Source organism: Anastrepha ludens, chromosome 3, assembly GCF_028408465.1.
Source record: "Anastrepha ludens isolate Willacy chromosome 3, idAnaLude1.1, whole genome shotgun sequence".
In the NCBI taxonomy this organism is placed as follows: domain Eukaryota; kingdom Metazoa; phylum Arthropoda; class Insecta; order Diptera; family Tephritidae; genus Anastrepha; species Anastrepha ludens.
The window spans coordinates 39,652,362-39,678,135 of record NC_071499.1 but is presented as its reverse complement, the minus strand read 5'-3'; the positions used below and the strand labels follow the sequence as shown (position 1 = coordinate 39,678,135).

General features: G+C 37.0%; 1 protein-coding gene across 1 annotated transcript; it reads right to left on the bottom strand.

Annotated features, from left to right (window-relative positions):
* Nucleotides 1-2,061: 2,061 nt before the first annotated feature.
* Nucleotides 2,062-7,418, bottom strand: LOC128856368 (gamma-butyrobetaine dioxygenase). Its single transcript, XM_054091669.1, has 5 exons — nucleotides 7,053-7,418; nucleotides 6,771-6,987; nucleotides 3,979-4,105; nucleotides 3,585-3,893; nucleotides 2,062-2,971 (listed from the first exon to the last, which is right to left on the bottom strand). The coding sequence occupies exons 1-5, from the start codon at nucleotides 7,401-7,403 to the stop codon at nucleotides 2,581-2,583; spliced, it is 1,395 nt and encodes a 464-aa protein (XP_053947644.1). The 5' UTR covers nucleotides 7,404-7,418; the 3' UTR covers nucleotides 2,062-2,580.
* Nucleotides 7,419-25,774: the final 18,356 nt, after the last annotated feature.

Below are 25,774 nucleotides of genomic sequence, written 5' to 3'. Positions count from 1 at the left end.
GGATAAACAACTTCGACTGAGAGATTGAAAGCCAACATTCACAAAGTTATTCCCGAGATACCAACCGAAGCCTTCAAGCGAGTCATTCAAAACTGGTGTTTACGTATGGCTGAATCACTGTGCAGTTGCGGCCAACATTTGTGAAAGGGATTATTTTTAAAAAATAAATATCATGAATGCCAAAATTAATAAAGATGGTCCAAAGAATGTGAATTTGTATTGTTTTATTTCAATTCAAATTTCGATACCTCTAAGTTGATCGACCTGTAAATGGTGTTTGTCTACGGAAAGTGTACAGAGGCTTCAAGTGTAAATCTGGCCGCTTGTGACTTTTTCTTGTTCCAAACTGGAGAATCACGAGATAAAGACGGCATCGAAGGAGGAGCTGAACAAGATAAAAACAAATGATTTTTTGAAGTGCTTCGAAGATTGAAAAAACGTTGGCACAAGTACATTATATCCGATGGGGATTACTTTGAAGGTGGCAAAATAGATATTAATGAATAAATAAATAAGTTTTGAAAAAACACAAACTTCGCGATACTTTTTGAACACACCTTGTACATCATCATCATCATTCCTTAGTCTCCGTTGCGGAGCATAGGTCCAAATTAAAATTTTTCCATTTTATGCGATTCCGGATATATTTTTCACTTGCTGCCAGGTCATTGTTTTGTTCACGGCTATGTATTCCTCTTTGATGCAGCGTCCCAAAGAGCCCCTAGGTCTGGCTCTTCGGCGCTGTCCTTGGGGGTTCCAGTCTAACACTTTTCTGCTGATTTCAGTGCCACTTTTCCGGTGGGTATGGCCAAGCCATCCCCGTTTGCGTTCTCTTACTTCAGTTTTTGATGGCATCGTCGATACAATTTGGTGTTAGATATCCATTTGTCTGGCCACCAGATACGTAGAATGCATCTCCAGCAGCAGTAGAATGCATCTTCCACGTCATAACAATAAACCCACAATTCGTAACCAGTTATGACCCTCTGGAGCAAATTTGGGTCGTCGCGGACAGAGTCCGAACATCTCATTAGCAATGTTCATGCGATGCTGCTTTTGGTCGAAATTGAGACGTTTTGGTACGAATTTTGCGGCGACCCGTCTCATGCCCAAATCATTGAAAAAATCGCATGGCACGAGCCAATCGATATGTTTAGGACCTCAGCAAATTCTCTAGCGGTGATTCGAGGATTGGCCTATCCATTTTCTTCACTTCATACATTTTTTCGTCTGTTCTTGAAGTAATCGGGCGTCCGTCACGCTTTTCCTCGTTCACATCTTCTCGGCCTTATGAGAACATTTTGTACCACCGATAAACGTTGCTTTGGTCCAAAGTAGCTTGCCCGTATGACACAGTCAACATTCGGAAAGCATCCGCGTACTTAATTTCGTTTTTCACACAAAATTTGATACAGGTTCTTTGATCCACATTTTTGAATAAGTAAAAATAGAAGACGAGCCGAAACACGTGCAAGCAAAGCCGCTGTGAACAATTAACTGAACATTCAAAATGGCCGAACTCGTCGGCATGAGTGAGTGTGGTGTATTTGTCTGCGATGCGGAAGTTTCATACATTTTTGAACCGATGTCTTAGAACCATCCTCCGTATCGGGTGGTCCGACAACTGGATTTCAAACTAACAAACAAAATCCAATAGCCGCCATTTGTATTTATCAAAATTATGTGTGAAAAATGTATGACTTTATTAAATTTGTAGGTGTACCGCAAGGTGAATCTATTAAAGGTGGTACGGGTAAATCAGCTGATTTGCTTTTTTCTTTCGCCGTGTCCATGTGGCTGTCAGCCCAGAATGAAACAAGACGAATTCATTCTTTGTTTACTACTTTGCCAATACTTGGCTTTGACAATCAAACTTACAAAACATTGTTGTTGGTCTAGTGCCACCACCTTCAATTAACACGTCTTAGTGTATAGATATATAAACTGTTGCTTCTTGGAACTTGAATTTTCTTGAAACAAATTCAATAAAATATTTGCCTTTAAAATATAAATTATATAAAAAAGATTCTAGAAAACTAAGCCAGAAATAACAAAATGCACTTAATTGCTTAAAAGAGTATCAGTTTATTTGATTTAAGGTATTTGAATTTAATATAATTTACTGGTAATAACAAATGTACTATTCAATCACTCTGCTTAATCCTTTAATTTGATTATAATCTGAGTGTGAAAGCAAGAAAATTATCCTCTTTAACGTCACCACAACTTCCGGCCGCCTGCTGTTCGTTATTCTATTAAAAATCAATAAAATTCTAAAAGACATGCAAACACAAAAACAACTGCAAATGCAGAATCAGAGGCAGAAAAAGGAAAGCAAGAATCGAAAAATAATGAAGGAAATGTCGGCAAAAAATTTCTAATAGAAAACATTGCACCGCAAACCCGTTGAACCACCGACACCAGCTGTTGCTCCTATTTCTGTGGCTGCTGTTGCTGCTGCGAAGGTTGTTGCCCGCCTCTTGACATCCCCAAACAGCAGAGCGCCAATTGTTGTCGCCAACGATGTATGAAGCATAGCAGTTGTGCAACCAGCAGTCAGGCCTCCAGCGGCAGTGATTCCTATAAACCACTGATAGTTGTTGCTGATGCCTTTGCGCCTCTTGCCGCCGCTGTTGCTGCATTGCCGTCGTTTATGCTCTCCGCCTGTGCGCCTTTCAACACTCTCAGCCTCGAATAGATGATGTCCCAGTCGAGGTAGGCGCCCACAATGTACCGCACATTCTGCTCGGTGTCATCGTACCCGGTGCGGCCGTGCAGCAGGCGAATATTATTGAAAGTCAAAACGTCGCCCGGTTTCGTTTTAAATGCAAAAGCGTCACGTCGCGCCAAACGCACAAACTTGGCATAGGCCTGATACCAGGGTATGACAGCGGGCAGAGGCACGGAGAAATGACTGTCGCGCTGGGGAACACTGTGATTTATACGCGTGTAATTTCCGTCACTGTCTAAACTGTAAAGATGAGTAGAAGAAAAGAAGGGGGTAGAAAAGAGTAGTGAAGTGAAAAAAAGATATGTATTGCGGATGCTGAAAAACTGGGCAAATGCAAGGAGGTGGCGAAGAGCAGGAAGTAGTGCACTCAAAAACAAAAAAACAAAAAAAAAACAAAAAAAGTAGAAAATGAGTTGTAAATGAAGCGACAGCGGCGGCAACAAGAAAAAGGTACAAAACGTTATGGAGCGACTCGAGGTTAAAGGCTATAAATAAAATTGAAAATCGATTTTTGTTGCATACACTCAGGCGCCTTGCAACGACTACGAACAACATGTGTTTGTATGCATGGCAGCAGCGCACAATGCAAATGCGGCAAAGACTGGCAACATGCAAGGGTGAGAAAGTAGCTGAGAAACTCGATTTTCTTTGGCCGCTTAAAGTTTGCCTTGGGAATTGACGCCTTGGTTGCAAGGCAAATAAATTAAATGCCACCACTGAGGCCGCCTTTGCCGCAGCTGCATTGATTTAGTGTCACTACGGGGACCTCATTCACAACTTCTCACTACATCCCACGAAATTCTCCACCGCTTACATTCAACTCTGAGACGCTGTCTTGGTGCTTTCCACTCACCATATCACTGGCGCTCGCCAGATATTGTGAAAACTCCGCCCATCTTCGCTACCGATATCATTCCAATCAACCAACGTCTCGGTTAGGGTGCGGTAATCCGCTGGGTGTTCGGTGCGCAAGCGATCAGCAATGTGAAAGCCATCGACCAGCAGGTTACTGCCGCCTTTTGATTTCGACTGCACCAGGCAATGCAAAATGTTCACGCTCGGCTTGTATTCGTAGTAGGGCAGGTCGGTGTGCAGTGGCAGCGGATCCGAAAGGTAGGCATAATTCTTAGCGCCTGGTTTGGCTTGCACAATAAATTCTTCACTGATGGAGAAAATTTATTTATTTTGCATTAATTTTTACGGAAATGTTCTTGAATTATTTCTATTTCTAACGAAGCATATCTTACCCATATGTGGTGCGACGTATGAAACCCACGCGATCGGCTAATTGGCGGACAACAGTCGTTTCGAGCGGCGCATCCTCAATTATGGCAACACCACGAACGGCTAGAGCCTCGAGCCACTGGCGGAGAACTGAAATTGAGTTTCATTAAAAACTTTTTGTTTTTCTGTTTGAGAAAGTTATTTATCAGAGAGTGAAGAAGTACCCTAAATTTTGGCAATTTCATTTATGGTTTTCTGCGCGAGAAAAGTTGGTGAGTCCATTTTTTCTAACAAAACGTTTAGTTTGACGTAAGGAGCAAAAACAAAAAAATAAAAAGAATGGCGGGTTCCCAAATATAAAATTATCCGTCTTATTTCTAAACATTTATATTCAGTGATAAGCAACTTCGCTAAGTCCAAGAAATGCAAGTATTTCTAATGGAAGTATGACGGCCTTATTTTGGAAACTATTTAACCAATTCGATTCTAAAAAATTGCGTTATTATACGAATATCTTCAGCAAAATGTGTAGTCACCCCTTTTAGCTATAATGGCTTCACATCAACGTACAATACTTTGCGTTAATTTCTGAGCAAGTTGTGCAGGTAATCATGTTCAAATCAATCAAATTCGCCTTGATAACTGTTTGGCCGTACATATTTGTTTTCTCTTGAGTTTATGCAAGAGTTAAGCTCATACATTTCCAATAGCGTTGGCATCAAGCAACTGTGAAGGCCATTTCAATCCCATTTTGCTGTTTCCACTCTACGCAACTTAGGATTCGATGCTTAGGATCGCTGTCTTCTTGCAGAATCCAAAGTTGGCTAATTCTTCCAGAAAGCTTCGCAGCCGTCAGTAAAAATGCTTTTTAGCAATTTTTTTTCATTCAAACAGCATTCAAATTGGCGAAGAACACAAATAAACGAACAACTTTTTTTTCGAAGAAGCAGCCTCCGATGAAGTGCCCCTTGGAGTGTTTGAGATAAAGATACTACGGTAGATTTTTGGATCTTTGCATGTTACGACATACGAGTATCGCAGGCGATGATACAATGAGCTGTATGAGCTTTACGGCGCCATAGACATAGCGAAGCGAATAAAGATCCAGCTTCTAGTTGGCTAGGTCATATCGTGCGAATGGATTCAAAAACTCTGGCTCTGAAAGTTATCGATGCGGTACCAGCTGGGGGTAGCAGAGGAAGAGGAAGACCTCCCCTGAGTTGGAAAGATCAGGTAGAGAAGAACTTAGCTTCAGTTGGTGCTTCCAACTGGTACCGGTTAGAACTAGAAAGAAATCACTTAAACCGTTATCGCGCCAATCCATCAATCAAGAAGAAGAAGGAGATCCAAACATGAACCTTAATTGGGTGCTTAACAAACAGTTCGTTGAAGTTGTCGTTTATCAGCAGTACACCAAGATCGACGTATGCAACTATTCACCCAAAAGGAAGATGCATTTGCGGATATTACATTTTCCCAATTCCATTTTGAATTCACCCTAGCCCAAACAAGTTTTTTCCAGTGATAATGAGAGCAACGGTTTTTTTTTCAATATGCTTAGGAATTTGAGGTCTTCTGCAAAACTGCTTCAGCTTCGGCAACGATAAACTCGGCTTTAGCACAAGCAAATTTATGATCTTCTGGTCTTGTTTTGGAGAGATAATTTTTGTTGAAATGTTTTTTTTTTTGGGTCTCGTCCGCAAAAGTCGTCAACGTGTTTAACTTTGGTATAACCTCGACACCTATTTATTTATGAATATCTGCGACTTCTTCAAATATTTTTCTGCAGATGCACGTAGCGTTTTTGGGCCTCTCATTTTTGGGCGGAACTCATTTTGGAATAACGACGTTAGCTTTCTAAATGTCTCAAAAAAACTAACAAATTGCACAACGCGTATTGCGTCTTTGACTTTGTTCGCACATTTTCAAACAGCCCTGGCAAATAAGCAACGATTACCCCCACACACGCCTTCGATGCTGATTATTCGAAAAGTTATTTTGAAACATCTCCAATACAAATTTTGCTTATTTCGAGCTAAAAGAACACCGAAAAAATCGATTTCGCCAAAGTCTATGAATCTATTCTTTCTATTCTTTGGGAGTGAGAACGTTTTTTCAAGAGGCAATGAATGTCAATGGCAAACAAAACAAAATTTAAAATTCAAATTTAAACTAAAACCTTACAAAGAAAATACTAAGAAATCAATAATTTTCTTTTTTGCATCGATAAAGAAACTCAAATCCAGGTTTCAAGAAAAATTTAAAGAATTATATAACCTACATTCAAAACCACACCAATCAAAATCAAGCCTTTTATGAATACTTTAAACTAAAAGCATGCAAGTTAACTAACAGTTTTACCTCATTTCTGGGTGTTGGGCCGAGTTTCATCTTCTTTTGCGGCGTGCGTCTTTATGTTGTTTCACAAATGGAAGGACCTACAGTTTTGCGCCGACTCCGAAAAGCAAATGGTTTTTATGAGGAGCTTTTCCATGGCAGCAATTCCCCCATTTGTGGGACAACATCAAGACGCACACCACAAATAGGAGGATGACTTCGGCCAAACACCCAAAAAGGGAGTACGCGCCAATTATATATATATATAACTCACTCGCAGGGTTGCCATTGCCTGCCAAGGGCGACTGCTATTAGCAAACAACTTTTTCTACTATTTGATGTTTCATGCACGGAGCTTCGAACCTGCGCACTTCCGAATGGTAGTGACGCACCAACTCATTTTACAGCTCTTAGCAAAACCATATAGTAAATACAGAGCCACTTCTCACCTCCTTCCCCTAAAACCACTTTCACTCACCATCATCAGTCTGCATCACATCTTCGAATTTGAAAGTTTCACTAATTTCTCTAAATTGCTGACCAGCCCAATGTTTCGGTTTTGGACGATAAAACTCGTCTAAATACTTTTGTCTACGAACATCACAAAATTCCCGCTCTCTTAACCACTTCAGCTCGTATGTAGAAATGTGCTGATCGCTCCACTTGATTGTGACTTGCTCAGCAACTGAATCTACCTAATTAGTGAAAAGAAATCGATTGAAATTAATTGAATTCAAATTAAAGCAGCAAAGTAGCTCACCTTAACATCGAGCGCCACCACTTCAGTATCGAAATTATCCCAATTAATGCGACGTGATTTCGAACTCTGATGGTAACATTGCTCACAATAACAATTGTCACGTAGCCAAACACTGGGAAATTTCATTGATGCATTTCCAACTGCAGCACTCGCCCGATCGCATTGCACCAAAACATATTTGCCATCTGTCACCGAGGCGCTTAAGTTGCGGTGCATTACTTTGTGCAGACGCGAGACGGTGGAGCGCGCAACACGCGTCAGCGTACAAAAAGCGGGTGCGATCATTTGATTGACAAGCGAAGCGCGCTGCTTGAAGATCGCAATGAGACTGAAATAGACGCATAGTGGCATACTGAGTAAAGGCCTCACGATCAACTGGCTCCACTCGGTGAGTATAGTTGCGAGCGGCCGCTATTGGACTTTGTTAGCTGACGTCAGCAATGCTGAGATGTTAAAAGAGCTACGTTGCTATTGAGATAACAACGAGTCTATGGAGCACTGACTATTAGCCATCTAGAACGACTCAGCAAAGCACCAGTTTAGTGCTATCAGCAAGTGTATTGGAAAAGATTATGCTTGCGAGTCAATCTGCTAATGAATGCATTATTTTATGATCACGTAAGTAGGTATTCTTATCAATGAACCGGTTAAATTTTCGGTATTGGTACACAACGTGAATAATTAATGGAATACGGGTGTAAATACAGTGAGTCTCACTGAAAATCGTACAGTTATTATTTAATGTCTTTAAATATACAAAATAAAATTCAAAAATTTTATTATTGTAAAATATAATTCATACCCTAACAAAAAGCAGTCTAATTAAAATGTTTAAAAGTCATACAAAAATATGAAAACAATTTCATCAAAATAGTCAACTTTTGAATTATACCTTCTACTATATACTCGCGCTGATTATTATTGAAGTGGCTGCTATTAAGTTCGTAATAGGTTTACGGCTTTCTCAAAGTCAGGAGAATTTTTTTCTTTCAAATATTCAACATATTATATAAAACTTGAATCAGCTGAAAAGTTGCACAACCGGAAATATTCCAAAACATCTTAATAAAACTTAATATTTATAAATTTGATAAGATTTAATTTTTTGTTACTTGGTATTCACTTAGTATTTACTTGGTATTTTTTTGTACTCGGCTATCAAGAGTAATTATTCTTTATAAAATTTAGTAGATTTTATGTTTTTTTTTTAAGGCTCAGGACTTTATATCTGAAAAAAAATTTAAAACCAGCTTAATATGTAAATTTGGACGACCTTTCACCGTTATTTTTTTAAGTTTGGGCTTCGTTTTAGTTCTTTAGTACACCAGAAAAATTCTAATTAAATGATATGAAATATTAAAATAAAACTATAAAAAAATGAAAATGAAATATTTTATTATTAACCAAATTTTGTTTATTTTTCGTTAGAGTTTATAAAGTTTGGGACCTCAATTTCATTGTATTTTATATTAGCGACTATATTTTTCTGCAAATTGGTTTATTTGTAGGCTTGAGTATAAGAAGAGTAAACTAAAAAATGTTGGGAAAAAATATTTATAATTTCCAGATTTATTCAGTATTGAAAATTTTGGTGTCGACATTGGCAACATTTTGAATTTTTTTGCTTTTTAATTCTAATTTATACACTTAAGTCCCTAGTAGCCAGTGTGCTAATTAAGTTAGGGTTATATTGTATATATCCCCTATAAATAATAATAATAATGAATAATTTATTTAGTCAAAACAAAAAAAAATTGGAAAAAAATTTTAAAAAAAATAATAAAATACATTTTTTGGAAACAAATTTTTACAATTTATATTAGAAACATTTTGGAAAACAGTTAAAAAAATAAAAAAATGTATAATAAAAATTTTGAAAGTTAAAAAAATTAAATTTTTTTGTTAAAATATTTGTAAAAATTTATAATACGAATTGTTTGGTACAGTACATTTTGGAAGAGTTAAACAAATAAAAAAATTTGTCCTAAACAAATTTTGAAAATAAAAAAAATTTTCTTAAAATTAATTAAATTTATTACAATAAATAAATTTTTTTTTTTTAAATTTTTAAGAATTTTGCTTTTTATGAAAATTATTTTTAAAAATGTATAAAAAAAATTAGTCCTAAAACAATTTTAAAATAAAGAAAATTTTCTTAAAATTAATTAAATTTATTAAATAAAATTTTTTTCTAAAAATTTTTAAGAATTTTACTTTTTTTTTTAATATTTTTAAAAATGTATAGTACAAATTTTTTTAAAAACAGTTAAAAAGAAATTAATCCTAAACAATTTTAAAAGTAAAAAAAAAATTGTAATTTCGAGATTTATTCAATGTTCAAAATTTTGGTACTGGTAACATTTAAAATTTTTTTGATTTTTAATTCTCAGGATAAAATATACGTCTTAAACAATTTATTTAGGAAAACACATTTTTTTTAAACAAAATTAAAAACAAAAATAAAATGAAATAAAGTTTGCGGAAAAAACTTTTGAACTATTTGTATTCAGAATTTTTTGGCAAACAGTTAAAAAAATAAAAAAATATGTATGGTAAAAAATTTTAAAGGATATTTTTCAAAATTTATAACACGAACTTTTAGGAAAACAGTTAAAAAATAAAAAAAGTTAGTTATTAAAAAATTTTTAAAATTAACTAAATTTATTAAATTGAATTTTTTTCTAAAAAATTTTAAGAATTTTTTTTTTGAAAATTTTTTTTAAAAATGTATAATACGAATTTTTTGAAAAACAATTAAAAAAAATTAATCCTAAACAATTTTAAAAGTAAAAAAAATACAAAAATAAAATTTTTTTCTACATATTTTCAAGAAAATTTTATTTGTTGTGTTTCTTGAAAAAATCCCTCTCTCAGATGTTTTTCTTATTTTTTTCATCACCAACTGACTATGCTCATTTACTAATTCACTATGCTGCAAGTTTCATTAAGAGATTCCCACAACTTTTCGAGTTATATGCAAATACATACAGCGAACCAGTGAAAAATCGCGAATATCTGCTTACTTTTTGTGCTTTTCAAACAAAATTAAAAAATTAAGAAAAATAAATTTTTTTGTTGAAAATTTTTCAAAAAAAAAATTTTTGTTATCTTTCTTGCGTTTTTTGAGAAACACTTAATACAGATTTTTTTCTTATTTTTGTTTGCTATGCTCATTCATCGCTGTGAATTTCATAAAGGGACCATCATAACTTTTAAAGCTATATTAAAAAGGTAAAAACAATGTTGTAGGCTGCCCGGTTATGGGAAATTAAAATACCTTTTGCCGTGAGAATCAAGTGTCCGCGTCTTGTTATGAGATGGTTGTCCGCTCAAGAGGGAAACATTCTCAAAAACCTTTAAGAATTTTTTAGTACCGCAAAAACTGTCCGTTTGGGGCAGGTTCCCGTTTAAGAGAGCTGGCCATTACGAGAGAGTACACTGTATATTTATAGTCTCAACAAGATAGTGAAGCTATCATTATAATCAATTTATTCTGACTGAGCTTCGCTAGATGAAGAATTTCAAGATAAACCGCAACAGCAGGGATGCCAAGATCGCTCTACCTAGAGCCTTTTAACACCATCAATAAACAGATAATAAACTACCATAGGTATAAAATAGGTATTTGAGTTAAATTTAAAAATGAGAAACAAACAAACTTGCAAGACCTTGTATTTCTATAAGTTCTATATATGCCCTGTTGTATATAACTTTGCACTCGCTCAATTATTACTTTCTAATCGGTTAGACGTTAAATACCAAAAGAAAAGATTAAAAATACTGATTGCTGGTGAGCGTTACGAACGGACGGAGCGGAGAACGACTTTCGTGGAAAAAAATTGCTGAGATTGTTATTTCTGAGTAGCTGGTTAATTTTGTGTGCTATCAGCAATTTTTGTTTATATTAGAAATTGTCATATGTAGTTGTTGTTCGATAACATTACTTATAGTTCCCAATACAAAACAAAATTAAATACAATACGTGCGCAAAGTTTGGTTGATATAGAAATATTTATGATTTTATGGTTATGAAAAAATATTTTTTAAACAGGAAATAATTAAAAAAGCGTGAATATAGTCTGATGATCCTTTGATCTTTGGTCATTGACAATAGGAGTTTCGTTTACCTTTTCATACATGGAAAATATATTCAAAGCAAAAAATTATGGAGGATGATAGGAAGTGCAGCAAAACGCAATAGCTTCTCGTAAACCATCTTTAGAAATTAAATATCTGTTTTTTCCGCTTCGTTTGGCGAGACTTTCACCAAGAGGTAGGGGAATTTTTCGAGAAGATCATAAGTAGCTTTTCATCCAGAAATTGTTACTCGACCGGGCGCGTTGGCTGAAAAATATTTCTAAAAATTCTTTATATAGTTTCTCAACATAGAGAGAACTTTTAATAATATCATCTGTGATAAACTAGGCGTTCCCACCGACCTTCTCCAGTTTAAACATAAAATATTGAGTTGGGGAATAAGTTAGCCTTTTTATATATATTTTCGCTTACTTTCTTCTTCTTCCTAATTGGCGCGATAACCGCTTACGCGATTTTGGCCGAGTTTAACAAAGCGCTCCATGCGTTTCTTTCTCGTGCTGATCGGCGCCAGTTGGAGACCCGAAGTGAAGCCAAACCCTTCTCCACCTGATCTTTCTAATGCAGAGGAGGTCTTCCTCTTCATCTGCTACCACCAGCTGGTACCGCATCGAATACTTTCAGAGCCGGAGCGTTTGTATCCATTCGGACGACATGACCCAGCCAACGTAGCCGCTGGATCTTTAAGCGCCGCGATATGTCTATGACGTCGTAGTTCATTTACTTTACTACGATTTGTTTACTGTTTGGCTAAGGGTAAGTATCATATATATTTATTTTATTAGTTTTGAGGCTTAGAAATGGAATACTCGTACCAAGGAGATAAAGATCAACATTCCCGATATCTGATCTTCTCCGTCAAATCATCGAGGTCAAAAAGCTGCCGAAGCAGCCCGGCACAGGTATCATAGGCGAGTCTACAGCATGAAAAAGGTTTGCACAGTTCAAAAATGATGACTTTGACGAGCGAAAGGCCTTCCGAATTTGATGAGGAACGTCTCAAACCACTTTTGGATCAGTCATACCAGTCGTTAATTGGCGGAATGAATGCGGAGTGAACTGCGGTTATAAAACGATTATCCACCATTTTAATTTAATGGGATTTGCCGAAAAATTGGAAGCCTGGGTGTCTCACGAGCTCAAAATCAAAAAAAGTCGCCTTCAAATTGCATCTCAACGTCTTGCCCGCCATCGAGTAACACGCAGTCATGGGTGGTTGGTTGGTTGAGGTGCTGTCCACGCCCCAGTCTCAATTAGCACAAAATGTCTCACTTTGGTACACAACTAGTAGAACCACTGCTGCTTATTAGTTGAGCCATCTTGGTTTGACTATAAATCTGTCTATGCCATCTATTTTCTTTCCTGCATTTTCTACCAAGTTCTTCATTGAGAATTTCCCCAGAGTTGTAAGTTGTGCAACACCCAGACTTGAGCACTCACACAGATAGTGAACGGCTGTCTCCCTAGAATCCTCTTGCTTGCAGCTTCTTCGTATATCATTGTACGCGCCCTCATCTTTCAGGCATGGTCTCCGATAGGTCAGTGGCCGATTATTGTTGACGTAGTTCTCAAGATGTCTGTTCTTGGCTTTCGTAACAGCTTCTCAGTTCTCAACTTGATGTACTCCGGCCACCTTTACTTCGTTGCTTTGCAGGTATTGGTGTTGGTTCATCTGTCAACAACCTGCTTCTGGAATTGCAAAAAGATCTCCCTTTTGTAAACGCTTCAGTGCAGCTCAGTGCTACCACTTCGGATGCTCTTGGAAAAGACCCCTGTCTTGCCAGCTCATCAGCTTTCTTCATTTCCTTCAATGTTCCTGTAGCCACTTGGTTGTTGCTGATTTTATAGCTAAGATGGCTGCTTGACTATCCTACAAGCTTCTCTTATCCCCAGAACCTCTGCTTGGAAGATGCTATTCCAATTTGCCAAGCGAAAGGACTTGGAAGTTTCGAAATCTTTCAAATATACACCCGCGCCGACGCCACAAACCATCTTGGATCCATCCATGTAAAATGACTACTAAATTTACCTCCCATTCCTTTTGCGTGAGAAACATTACCTTAAATTCTAGTCTGAAGTCTAGGGTAGCGGCAGCTTCCTATAATTTAAAATAACTTTTTTCTCTAAACGACCTTTTCTATACCAACAAAAAGGGAGCTACGCACGTAAAATTATATAAGAATGCCCGCTCCCGAGTTATTTCCTTAAGTACTTGCATCATTTCCTACGCACACACATTCGTAGATCGAGTCTCAATGTACAAATGTAATAAATAAGAAGGAGCTCATCTGCGTAATTGACAACAAAATCAACTGCTACAGAAAACGCGAGACATATCGGCACGAGCACATGGAATTGTATTTTTATTTTATGCATCAAGCAGCAAATATTCGCATTTCAACACATGCGAGCGCCTCAAAGCATGCAACGGCATGCGAGTGAAAATGTGCACAAACACATGCACGCGATTGTATAAATTTTAGTTGCATATTCACTTAAATATCCGCCAACACACAGCCACCTACGTTAACCGCCTGAAAGTATGCAATTGTTCTGCAAATGTGCTTCGTTCGCTCGCATGAACTAATTTGCGGTTTACACTACGCTGAAGACGTTAACGCTAGCACTAACGCAGGCGCTGACGCAGACACAAGCCCATAGATAGACACGGATACCAACACGGACAGCAGTGGGTGTGAGGTTAAGCTTAACATGAAATAGAATTTTTTCACATTCGCTGTCAGCACACTGAACGTCACTGCATGCAACCGTCAAGGGGACGGGAATTAACGCTTTATTTATATATATATGTATGTAGGAATGTAAGTTTGTATGTATGCATACATAACTTTGTATGAGTGCTGCATGTGCTGCTATTTTGTCATTGCACTGCCGTACGTGCAACCATCAGTCGACATGCAACGTGTGGTTTCACGTGTCTTTCAAATATTTATTTCTTTCTTTCTCCGCATGTGTCTGCGCTTGTGCCGTGTGTGCGTGCGTGTGTGTGAGTGCATATTTTATGTGTGAAGTCGGTCGGTTTGCGTCTATTGATGTGTTGTCATGCATGTTTTCACTTCGTCAGTCTGTCTGCCCCACTCGTGCAGTGGCATGCACGTGCATGTGTATATGCAGATAGTCACACCTATATGAAAATTTGTTGCTGCAATATGCTTGCCTGCCTCGCGTTGGTATGTGTTGGCATATCTATTTGTCTTGCATGTTTTCTCCCTGCTGGGTGTCATGGCGTCCTAATGTAATTGGAAATTGTATGCGAAATAAACAAAGACGTGCATGTCGACAATTCCCCTTTCAAAGTTGCCAACGTTGCCAATTCTCATACAACAGTTGACATTTTATTGCATAGAGTGCAAATGTTGTATAGAAAATACAGATGAACACCAAGTTTCACACATACATACATACAAGCGAATACATTTGCAGCTTTTCATCAAGTACCACATACATCCACATATCTGCATATGTATGCGTTTGCATCTCTAATTGCTCTCTAGCCGCTAACCTTTAAAGTGTTGACATAATGAATAACATAGCAAAATGAAATGGAGAATTTTAACGTGCATATTTACGCTGTGATATTTTCCTTCACGTGTTTCGTGTCTCGCTGTGTTGTTGCGGTGCCGCAATTAATTCCCATTGTCGAGATTCCCTTTTGATTTTATTTCTACGCTACTTTTATTTTAATTCCCTTAACTGTATTAAATTACTCTACACCTTTGTTGATAAGCCGTAGATGCCATTAATTGATTTTAGATTAAAATAAAACTTAACTTCAATTTTTAATGCTGGCAAAAATCATCAATAGTTGGCCTCATGGGCCATAGTTCATAGTTCCACTTTATGTGCGCAAAATTAATCAACCAATTTTTTTTTTCATAAATTTTTTAACAAAAAAAACAGATTTTAATTTTGTATTGTGTTGGAGAATAAGTTCAAAGCCTTTCTATATTTTCTTTTATTTTCCAGCGACTTATTTGCTGTTTGGCAAAGGATAAATATTCATTCGATAGAACTCTTTCTGTTCTACAAAACTATGTTAATTGTTTTTTTGAGTTACAGTGGAATTCGTTTATAATGACATCGAAGGGAATCGGCAAACCCGTCATAATAAGCGGACGTCAAACAAAATATTTTGTGAAAAAAAAAAACATTTTTGTGTAAATATGTATGTATGTATTTTAATAGAAAAACATAGTATCTAACTTATGAAATCGAAATTGCACGTTTATTACGTACACATTATACACATACAAGTGTAATTTTTAATAAATATAATCTGTAATTTTTGTCTGCTTTTGGTTTTTCATTTTATTGTAAAAATAGTCTCTAATACTATTGTGTATAGGAGACATCGCCATGGTCTAATTATCGTTTTCAATATTGCTGTTAACAAATCGGGATAATAATTCTGCAGCTTTTAATGCAGGTAATGGTTCTTCCTCGACTTCCTCTTCGCCGTAACTTTCTAGTTGTTCTTTAGCATTAATGTTCTGTACGATATTGTCATCGGTGGGTCCTTTGGATGTGAGGAGAGCGCTATCGATGTCAACATAGTCTTTCCACATTGCTGGTGCTGCTAAGGAATCTGAATTTAGATTTCGTGACCACAAAGATAAAGGTACATCATCTTCTACACCAAATTCATGTCCTGATATTTGATTAGGTAAACTGTCGTATCTTTCAATGAATCCTGCATATCTGAAACAGTTGTTAATGGTAATTTTTGATGTTTTATTCCAGGCATCATTAACCATCAGAATTGCATCTAGCATCGTCATATTTGTAGAAGGGTTGTTGTCATTAGCAGCAAGACTATTAATCATTTTGAGCACAAGGTTTTTTCTAAAATTTGTTTTGAGTGCTCGTATTATTCCCTGAGCCATTGGCTGTAGTACTGATGTTGTATTCGGCGGAAGAAAAGCAAGTGTTTTAGACTTTAAATCAGTAACATTTGGATGTGCCGGGCAATTATCAACCAGTAATAAAATCTTTTTCTTCTTCTTCACCAGATCACGATCCCAATCTCGAAGCCATGTTTCAAAAGTTTCTTTTTTTTTGTACCACTCATATTAGCTGCTACCATGATAGTTATTTTATCTTTCGATTATTTGCCTGCACTACAATTCTCACCTTTAAGTTTTAATGTTTTGTCCGGCATTAATTTGTAAAACAGTCCAGTTTCATCAGCATTAAATATATCATCATTAGAAAACTGTTATCGTAGATTCGGTCACACAGTTGATAACCAGTTTGTTGTTGAACTTTGAACAACAGACGAAGATTCACCGACAATATTTCCTGCCACAATGTTATGTCGAACTTTAAAATGACTGATCCATCTTGCAGAATAATTGAAATCGAGAATACCGAAACGCGCGGCAAAAACGTTTGCCTTTTCTTGTAGTATAGAGCCGCTGTTAGATATTCTTTTGTTTCTCATGGTTTTAAACCACTGAATTACGTTTCATCAACATTTTCTTGTCGCGATTTTCGAAGCCTCTTCGGTTTCAAAACATTTGAATTGAACGATTCCTTAATGCGGTTTTTGTTTTGAGATGGTCGAATGACCAACGACAAATTCCTCTCCGAGGGATGAGTTCGTTTCTCCACTTTCTAATCTGCATATTATTGCACCTTTCTCCTCAATCGTAAATGCTTTACAGCGTTGAAATGGCATTCTTTTCACAGTATAAACACAAACGAAAAATAATGCGAGACCTTCAAGCGTCAATTACCCACTGAGATTCAAAACAAAAGCAAGCCTCGTGACGAACGTCGTCGGGAATCGACGAACATTACATATGTTCTTTGCAATGTAAAGTATGTTCTATATCGGTCATCATAACCGGACATACTTTATTAAAAATGGGTCATAATAAGCGACATATCACTATCAGAGAAGTCATTATAACCGACTTTTTTTATAAAGAAGTTCGTAGTGTAGTTACGTCATAATAGGCGGTTGGTCAATATAAGCGGAGTCATAATAAACGGATTCTACTGTATCTCATTTTTTTGAATCTTAGAAATGGAACAGCCAGCAGACAAAAATCAACATTTTCGACACCTGCTCTTCTTTGCTTTTCATCGAGATCAAAAAGTTACCGAGACATTTGCGACGTGTATGGAGAAGACGAGTCCACAGCACGGAAATCGTTTGCGAAGTGAAGTATTTAAGGGGGTAGTATGGTATATTATTTTTTTTTTTTTCATTTTTTTTTTTTTTTTTTAAATTATTCTATAACATCTTAAGATTATTGTGTGAAAGTTTGAAGTGCATTAGAGTAAAATTGACAAAGACACAAAGGATTAAGTATCTACCTCTCCAACCGGATTTTACGCTGTAAAAATCTTCACAAATCTTTAAACGCGTTTTTCTCACACTTGCCTTTTTTACGGTCGGTGTCCACTGTAGATTCATATCTACTGCACCGATTCTTTTCAAATTTGGTTTTTTTGTTTCTTTACTTTATTCACGAGTTAATGACGTCGAGATTTTTTTTTTTTAAATTTTGTCATATTTTAAAACAACAAAGTTTTCAAGTTTTTTTTATGAAAAATCGGTGTTTTGACTTCAAAGCGCTTTAAAAAATTTAAAAAAAAAAAAAAAAAATTCGACGTTGTTACCTGCGAAACTTTATTAGCTGATGAAATCAATTTGGTTTTTTGATTTTAGTTGATCCAGTAATGAGTTCTGAGGGACACCGCAATAAAACTTTTTTATGAGACGTCCGCGAAGATTCGCTGCCACCAACTCATTTCTTCATAAAAATCAATGAAAATTTCACACAATATTCTTTAAATATGACTTTATAATGAAGTAATTTTAAAATTTTGAATAAATCAACTGTGTCGACAAAAAAAATTTCGAAAAATATGCTTGTTTTACACCGAATTAACCATACTACCCCCTTAATCAAAAGTTTGTGATACTTTTTTCTTGTAAGTGGTACAGTGGGCTAGTCAGCGTCGGGTATTGTGAACTAGTAGCCCACATTACTCCCTCAGTATTTTCCTATTCTCGTCAATTTTTCTGTTCTGTGTTTTCCAATTATACATTTTTAGACACGCCAAAAATGGAGAAATAAGGAAATGGGACCCCGGTATGATGAAAAAAGCCATTCTAGCTGCATCTCCTGCACACTTTTTGCATCAAAGACTTTTGATGTGCCGCGTTTTACATTGCAAAGAATGGAAAGGAGTAATACATCTCCTAGTCTGCTTTTAAAACCCCCACTTGGACGTAAGCCAATACTGGACGAAGCCACAGAAAAATACTTTGTAAAGTATACATTAGAAATGGCATAAGACTTTGCGGCCTCACAAGACACGATATTCGTTCCCTGGCGTTTAAATTGACGGAATTGCCAAAGTGCCAAAGAATTTTTCGATCCTTAAGCAATTTCCACGAAAAGGTTGGCTGCATGGATTCCTGCGCAGGCACAAAAAATGTGCTTAGTTTTCGCTCTCCAACGGGAACGTCTTTTAATAGAGCAATGGGTTTCACAAAAGAAAATGTAAAGATGTTTTTCGATTGGCTTGAGTCAGAGTATGAGAAACACAAATTTCCACCATCTGATATACAGAATGTGGGTTTATATTTACCTAAGATTAATATTTTTTTTTCAAATAGTCAACCAAGAAGGTCATTAATTAAAATTAAAAAAAGTATAAATAAATTAATTGACTTATTTTAACTCTTACAATTGTTTTTGGTGATTTCATACAGTGCCCCATTTACCCGAATACCCTGGTCGTATTATATATATATATAATTGGCGCGTACACCCTTTTTGGGTGTTCGGCCGAGGTCCTGCTCCTATTTGTGGTGTGCGTCTTCACGTTGCTCCAAAAAATGGAGGGACCTACAGTTTCAAGCCGACACCGAACGGCAGATATTTTTATGAAGAGCTTTTTCATGGTAGAAATACACTCAGAGGTTTGCCATTGCCTGCTGAGGGGCGACCGCTATTAGAAAAACTCTTTTTTTTTTTTTTGTGTTTCACCGCGATTTGAACCTACGTTCTCTCTGTGAATTCCGAATGGTAGTCACGCACCAACCCATTCGGCTACGTTGGCCACATCAGCCACCATTTTTCTTTTCATCAACTTTTAAGGTGATTTCAGTTTTTCTGTATTATCAGACGAAAACGATTATATTAGGGTATATTTTGCAATAAGATGTAAAGATAATTCAATATCTGTTAGAAAGAAGAAAAGATTATTTTCATTACGATTATTTCGGCAGAAATTAATATCCAGGTAAAATGGTGCCTACAATACCCGACTTTACTCTACATAATATTTTTGAGTTCCAAAGACGACTTCTAATTGAAGGCGAACTATCACTTTTTAAAATTTTAAAAAGGTGGAACGATAAAAATTGTTTTTTAATTTCTTTGTGCTCATAAGACGATAATACAACCCTTAATTTCTTAATTTTTCTTTTAGCCTATGATTTTTTAAAAGCCTCACTTCTTAATCAGCATTAAGCAATTTTGTTCCTCATTTATTCAAAGATATTTTATCTTTATTTTCTCTACTTATGACTTATTTGTTTGCTGTGCTTTAGATCTTGTGCTTGACTCTGCTTCTTCTTCTTTGGCATGTCCATGAAGCGGCATAATTTACTTAGGTATAAAAATTCTCACAGCTATCAAAAACAATCGACTCCAACTGGCCAGCTGACGTAGGAGCGATGATGGCGATGGCGGCAAAATATTGTAAATAACCAGTTGCCCATACCTTCGCTGGCAGCAGCGCCGCCTGCTATTACTATATATGGAACAACGGATTCCCGTGAAAGCAATAAAAATCGCAAAAAAGTGAATTAAGGCAAAGCCGCAATAACAATAAAGTTATACATACACACATACATACGTATACAAGTGTGTGCATGAGTCTGGACAAAAGCGGTCAATTCAACAACAACAACGATATACAGAATAATAATTGTAAAAATAAAATTGATGCAGAGTGGCGGAAAATAATCAGAAATAGCAGTTGTTGGCGCATTTTTGTGTTTGCAACACATGCAACGCATGGCAAGATGAGGATGAAACCATTTCAGTTAAAGCCTGCTATAAGGTCAAAAGAGGAAGCGGGGAGTGGCAAAACAATTAAACTGCAATTTAGTTGATTGAAGCCTCCAACTTCAAGGTTGCTGAAAGAAGAGGAGAAGTGAAAAAATATGCAAGCATTGCAAAACAATCGTTCACTCGGCTTAGTGTCTACTAAAAACAGGTTGCGTGTTTACCAAAGCCTGCTTAAGGCTATCAGCGGCGGTTGAGCTGCTGAAATCTACACACTTGACATCCGAGCGCATTCGTCGATTTGGTCACAAGTGTCAATAGCGAGATGTGAAAAACGTTTTTGACCATTTCAAGCAGCGGGTGCAATAAATTCTTCATCATCATCAATTTTATCAGCGCACACAGAAAGGGGCGAAGGCTATCGCATCGGTCAGTTGAAATGTATGTATGTAAAGCGAGAAACGCCACCGCAATAAAGGCAAACAAGTAAAAAAAAAAAAATAAAAAATTAAACAATAAATAAACGGAAAAAGAACAAGAAAAAATTTCGTTGTTGCTGCACCAATAAACCAACCTACCAACCGTGCTGCTACAAAGAAATTCGCGCATACAGCACATCCGCAACACATCTCTACCTCAGCGGCGCACGTCACAGAAACACATAGAAACGCGGGCGTACGCGTTCAGGCAACAAATTCCCAAGTCGGTGCAATAAAAATGCTACTCGCATGTGACAACGATTTGTACTTTAGCTCCTTTTATGGCAACCAACAGCGCGCGTAACACACACATGCACACATGGGCACACAACAGCCAGCGAAAATAAAGCCTGCCAAGTCCATCATCAGTTGCCGCCACCGCCACCGCGCATCACTTGAAATCCTGCTACGGCGCGTCGCGGCAGTGCGTGCGGCCGAGAATCTTTTCAACAACCATTGTGTATGCACCACTGCTGTGTTTGTTTTTCTTGTTGCTTATATGTGTGCTGTTACTCTTGCAACAAAGTGACATGTCCAACCGCACTTCTACTTGCACCGCTTGTTGAGCTTTGTTGAGCCTTGCGTACAACGCAACTCGTTTATGCACACGCGGCCGCTTAGTCGCTTGGTCGATTGGGTTTAAGTCCATCGTCCGTTCGTTCGTCCGCGCGTCCATCTATGCATTTCGTTTTGGTCATGAAGTCTGTCTGCTCTTTCCTTCCACTTTTTCAATTCCACTATGCACAATTTTTTTGCTACTCCATCCATTGTTGATTTTATTTTTATTGCGGAAAATTGCATTTGAAGTCTGCGTTGAGGTAGCGAAGCGCAGCTTCTTAGTGTTTTGCTTTAAACGCAGCAAATCTGTTCAATGTTGTTGTTGTTGTTTGTACCACGTTTGTGTAGGTAATATATTTTATTATGATTGTTGTTATTGCTGATGTTGTTGTTGCTGCTGTGGGCATATTTGTTCTGCCCATTTTAGGTGAAACATAGATATAATTTATGTCGATTTGTTTGGGATTTTGTTGGCTCCATATATAAGTGTAAGTCTATGCAAGTATGCGAGTGTATTGTGCAAGCTTAGTTGCTGCTTTAGGTTGCGCGTGAAATTTTTAAGAGCCCCACGAGAGTACATCTTGGTTGGAAAAAGATAGTTGAGTACAGAGTAATCCAGGTAGAAAATAACTATTCCTGGGAATTATTGCCTATACAGGGTGTTTTGCTGGCGACTATAAAGACTCGTAAAGGCTATATTTTGCAGTTAATTTCATAACGAAAACGACCTAAAATTTGAGGTTCTACCGAAGCGCCATAGAATGGCTTGCATTACCAAACAAAATACCAAAGTTAAAAATGTCATTCCAGATACCTAAAGACTTTCTTATTTAGACGATTTCTGAATAATTTAATTATATGGTGGTATTAGCTAATTTTAATTATGATTTCCAATATTTAACCATTTTCGAAAAATTAGATTCTAAAGAGTATTTAAAAAACATTATTTTCCTTGCGGATTGCGGGCCCGCGCTATGTTAAACTCGGCAAAAATCGCGTAAGCAGTATCGGTCAATCAAGCGGAAGAAGAATTGGGAGCGCTAAAATTGCCAAAAATATGTGACTGCATTGAAAACCTTAAAAGTTTAAACTTTTTTATCCACAATAATTCGTGCTCGACATAACTGCCCCTACGCCCCTACTACTGATACAAACTCTTATTATTTTCCTTAAATTTTTTGGGATTATTTCTGTCAGTTGGCATGGCCAATTAAAGCAAATGGAAAAGCGATTTTATCAAAATAATTTTGTTTAAAAGTATTCAGAGATAAGAGTAAAGAAAAAGAAAGCAAAGTTGTTAAAACATTGGTGAAAATCAGTACGCCGGAGTTGTGGTTCTGCGCTGATGATGAGGAATCATAACTAAAAGGATAAGTACTATACTTTTCCGAAGTCGGCTACAAAATCTAAAGTTTAATAGCGCGCGTTTGCTTCAAATGACTTGAAAATTACTTAAGCGTCACCCCAATTTCAAAGAATACTTTGCACCATAAAGCTTTAGTTATTTGCTTTAAATTTTATAATTTTGACACTAAAATAGCTTTCATGGGTATAAGGTTTTTAAGATTTTTTTTGATGAAATCGATTGGAGCTCCTTGGAGTCATAAGTGATCCCGCTTACCATATTCTTATGAGATTTTATGTCGAAAGCTTTCCGTTGCTGTTTCAAAATTTGTTCCTTTAAAAAAGCCTGCAATAAGCCAACAAAAGAACCTTTTTTCTAAGCTCTAGAAGCTTCTGGTGCGTCGATAGGAGGCAGATTTTGGAGGCGGAGTTTAGAGCACTGCCATCGATGCTCCATTTTTCTTTGAAAATAGGCGTAATAAATGATTTTTATGTCATGAAATTAAAGACATGGACTTAGAATTTCTTCGGTTTCAGCAAGATGACGTGCCTTGCCATGCAGCCCATACCACAGTAAATTTTTTGGATGTCAAGTTTGGTCACCGTGTTATCAGCCATACGGCCGCTGTCAATTGACCAACTCGGAGCTGCGATTTGACACCATTAGAAGTTTTATTGAGGGTGCCATTCTCGATGTGAAAATCCAAGAGAAGAGGAGGGATATTTTTAGTGGAATCACTACACACGTAGTAGCGACGGTTACTATATGGTGCGAAGGCATTTTTAATCAAACAAAAAAAAAAAAAAAATGGGAATAATCCATTAATGATTCAGGCTCTTAAGGTGAATAACGGAACGAGGCCTGAAGCCGACAGCAAAGTCGTGGAAAACTGGGTTAGCAGAACGCAAAACCAGCCAAGGCAGCCGCATAAATGAAGTTGTCTTGCATAAGTAATGGGAATGTTTGCTCTTCTAAGCCAATAACTTTGCAAACATTTTTCTTTTTGGTTTGTTTTATAATTTTTAAACAGGACACTATATGGACCACCCTGTATAAAGGTTTCCAATATTCATTGGCGATATTTTACAGTAAATACTCACATGTATTTTCGACTTCACGATGTCTATGATTTTATTTTCATTTGCGCGCCTCATTTTCGATGTCTATATTACCAGAATAGAATCATTGAATCTCCACTTTGCATACCTCATTGTATTGGGTCCAACAACAATAAAAATTGTTTGGCCGCTTTCTCGAGATTTTCAATTTTTTAGTACTGGTACTAAATATCGAATTCTTTCTTTTTCACTTTCATTTTGAGACATTGCTGCACAAACCTGGTTTCACTCAAAAGAAAACTATCAAACAGTTGCTTTTTAAACTGAATGTGAACTTTATATTGCCGTATTACCTGCTGCAGTATCTGCTATGTACATAGTGAGATATAGCTCTCTAAAGGCACTTAGTAGAAAATACTCAGAATTTTTTACTCCACCTAAAATATGAGCCTTATAGTAGAGCAATGTTCACCTTAAAAAATAAATAAATAATTGGCGCGTACACTTCTGTGCGGTGTTTAGTTGAGCTCCTCCTCTTATTAGCGTTGGTGTTGGTCTACAAACGGAGAGACCTGCAATTTTAAACCGACTCCGAACGGCAGATATTTTTATGAGGAGCTTTTTCATGGCAGAAACACACTCCGAGCTTTGTCACTGCCTACCGAGGGGCGATCGCTATTAGGAAACACTTTTTATACCATTTTGCTGTTTCATGCCCGGAGATTCGAACCTACGCACTCCCTAATGGTAGTCACGCACCAACCTAATCGGCTCTCTCACCTTACTTCTGGTTAATAAAATTAGCCTTCAACGATAGTAAAAGTTTCTGGTAATACTATTCACTTATTCTTTGGCATTCCCTGGCCTGTCATCTCATCTTGTTCTAAGCAAAACAGGCTATATATTTCGAAATAGATTCCAGTGAGTCCAGGTAATAGTCACTTCACTACTACTGAATAATTCATCTGCATGTATTTTTCAATAAAACTGCTTTTGGAGCAAAACTATTTCACTACGAGAAAATGTCGCCAACAAACCGCTAGCTTATCCATTTACCATTTCCGACTCGCTGTCATCCATTCCACTTGAACGACTACGACATGTCGAATCCATCTGCCATCCATCAAAGAAGTCATATGAATTTATGTGGAAACTTATGTATGTACATACGTTTATATTTATGATTGTTAATATGTACATATTTGTGTGGATGCCCCAAACCCAGAGCAACAGCAGGAGCAGCACCAGCACTACTGGCCGCACTGATGAAAAATTCAAAAGTCTTAAAACAAACGAATTTGCATTTCAGATGCGAAAATGCAATAAAACCAAATGGAATAATTTTTTCTTTTCTTCTCGTTTTTCATTTTTCATTTATTTATTTTTTACCTCTTTGTCTGACTTTTATTTGATTGCCACGTGTGACTGTGTGTGTGTGTGTGTCCATACGACAGCATTGCTTGCGGACAAGCCAAGCAGCCAGCCAGCCAGTCAGCCTGTTGCACTCGAATGCAACATGTGCAACAGCAGCTACAGCAACAATCACATCATGCACAGAAGCAGCAATGGCAATTGTTGTTCGCTCGAGACTTGGCTAGCTATTCCATTGAATTTATAATAAAATCATCGCATTGACGTTTGTGTCCATCTATGGCAACGCAGGTCGATCGTTGCCACGGCTGTTGCCGGTAGAGCTGTTATATTGTTGCTGTTGCTGAGGACGGTGTGTTTTGAAATGGTCCGTCAGCAGGTAACCGTAAAACAAATTTTCTGTCTGACAACTTGCAAAGCTTCTTTCTTCGGTGTCCAGTTGCCATTTGGCCTCACAAACATAAATGTGAAATGCAATGTGGCCTCTATATATGTATATGTGTATGTATGTGGGTGTGCGTGCCTGTGATTGTGTCTATACGCTTGGGTGCCGTTATTATTGCTGTCGGGTTGTCTCCGCATTGTTCGAAATTGTCGTCGATACTTTACGGTATTTAGTTGTAAGTATTTTGTCATTTCCTTTTATGTGATTTGCTTGAATTTCTCCAGGGAAATGAAATGCAATGAATCGAAATGCAGCAAATTAAACGCATTAATATTTATTTGAAACTAGTAAATATTAAATAGTACTCGAAAAAAATAT

Bases quoted from the DNA above. Each gene is read 5' to 3' on its own strand.
- LOC128856368 (XM_054091669.1), bottom strand. From the start codon at position 7,403: ATGCCACTATGCGTCTATTTCAGTCTCATTGCGATCTTCAAGCAGCGC. The intron at 6,988-7,052 runs GTGAGCTACTTT...TTCACTAATTAG, and splicing joins TGGTGGCGCTCGATGTTAAG to GTAGATTCAGTTGCTGAGCA. The intron at 3,894-3,978 runs GTAAGATATGCT...TTTCTCCATCAG, and splicing joins ATACGTCGCACCACATATGG to TGAAGAATTTATTGTGCAAG.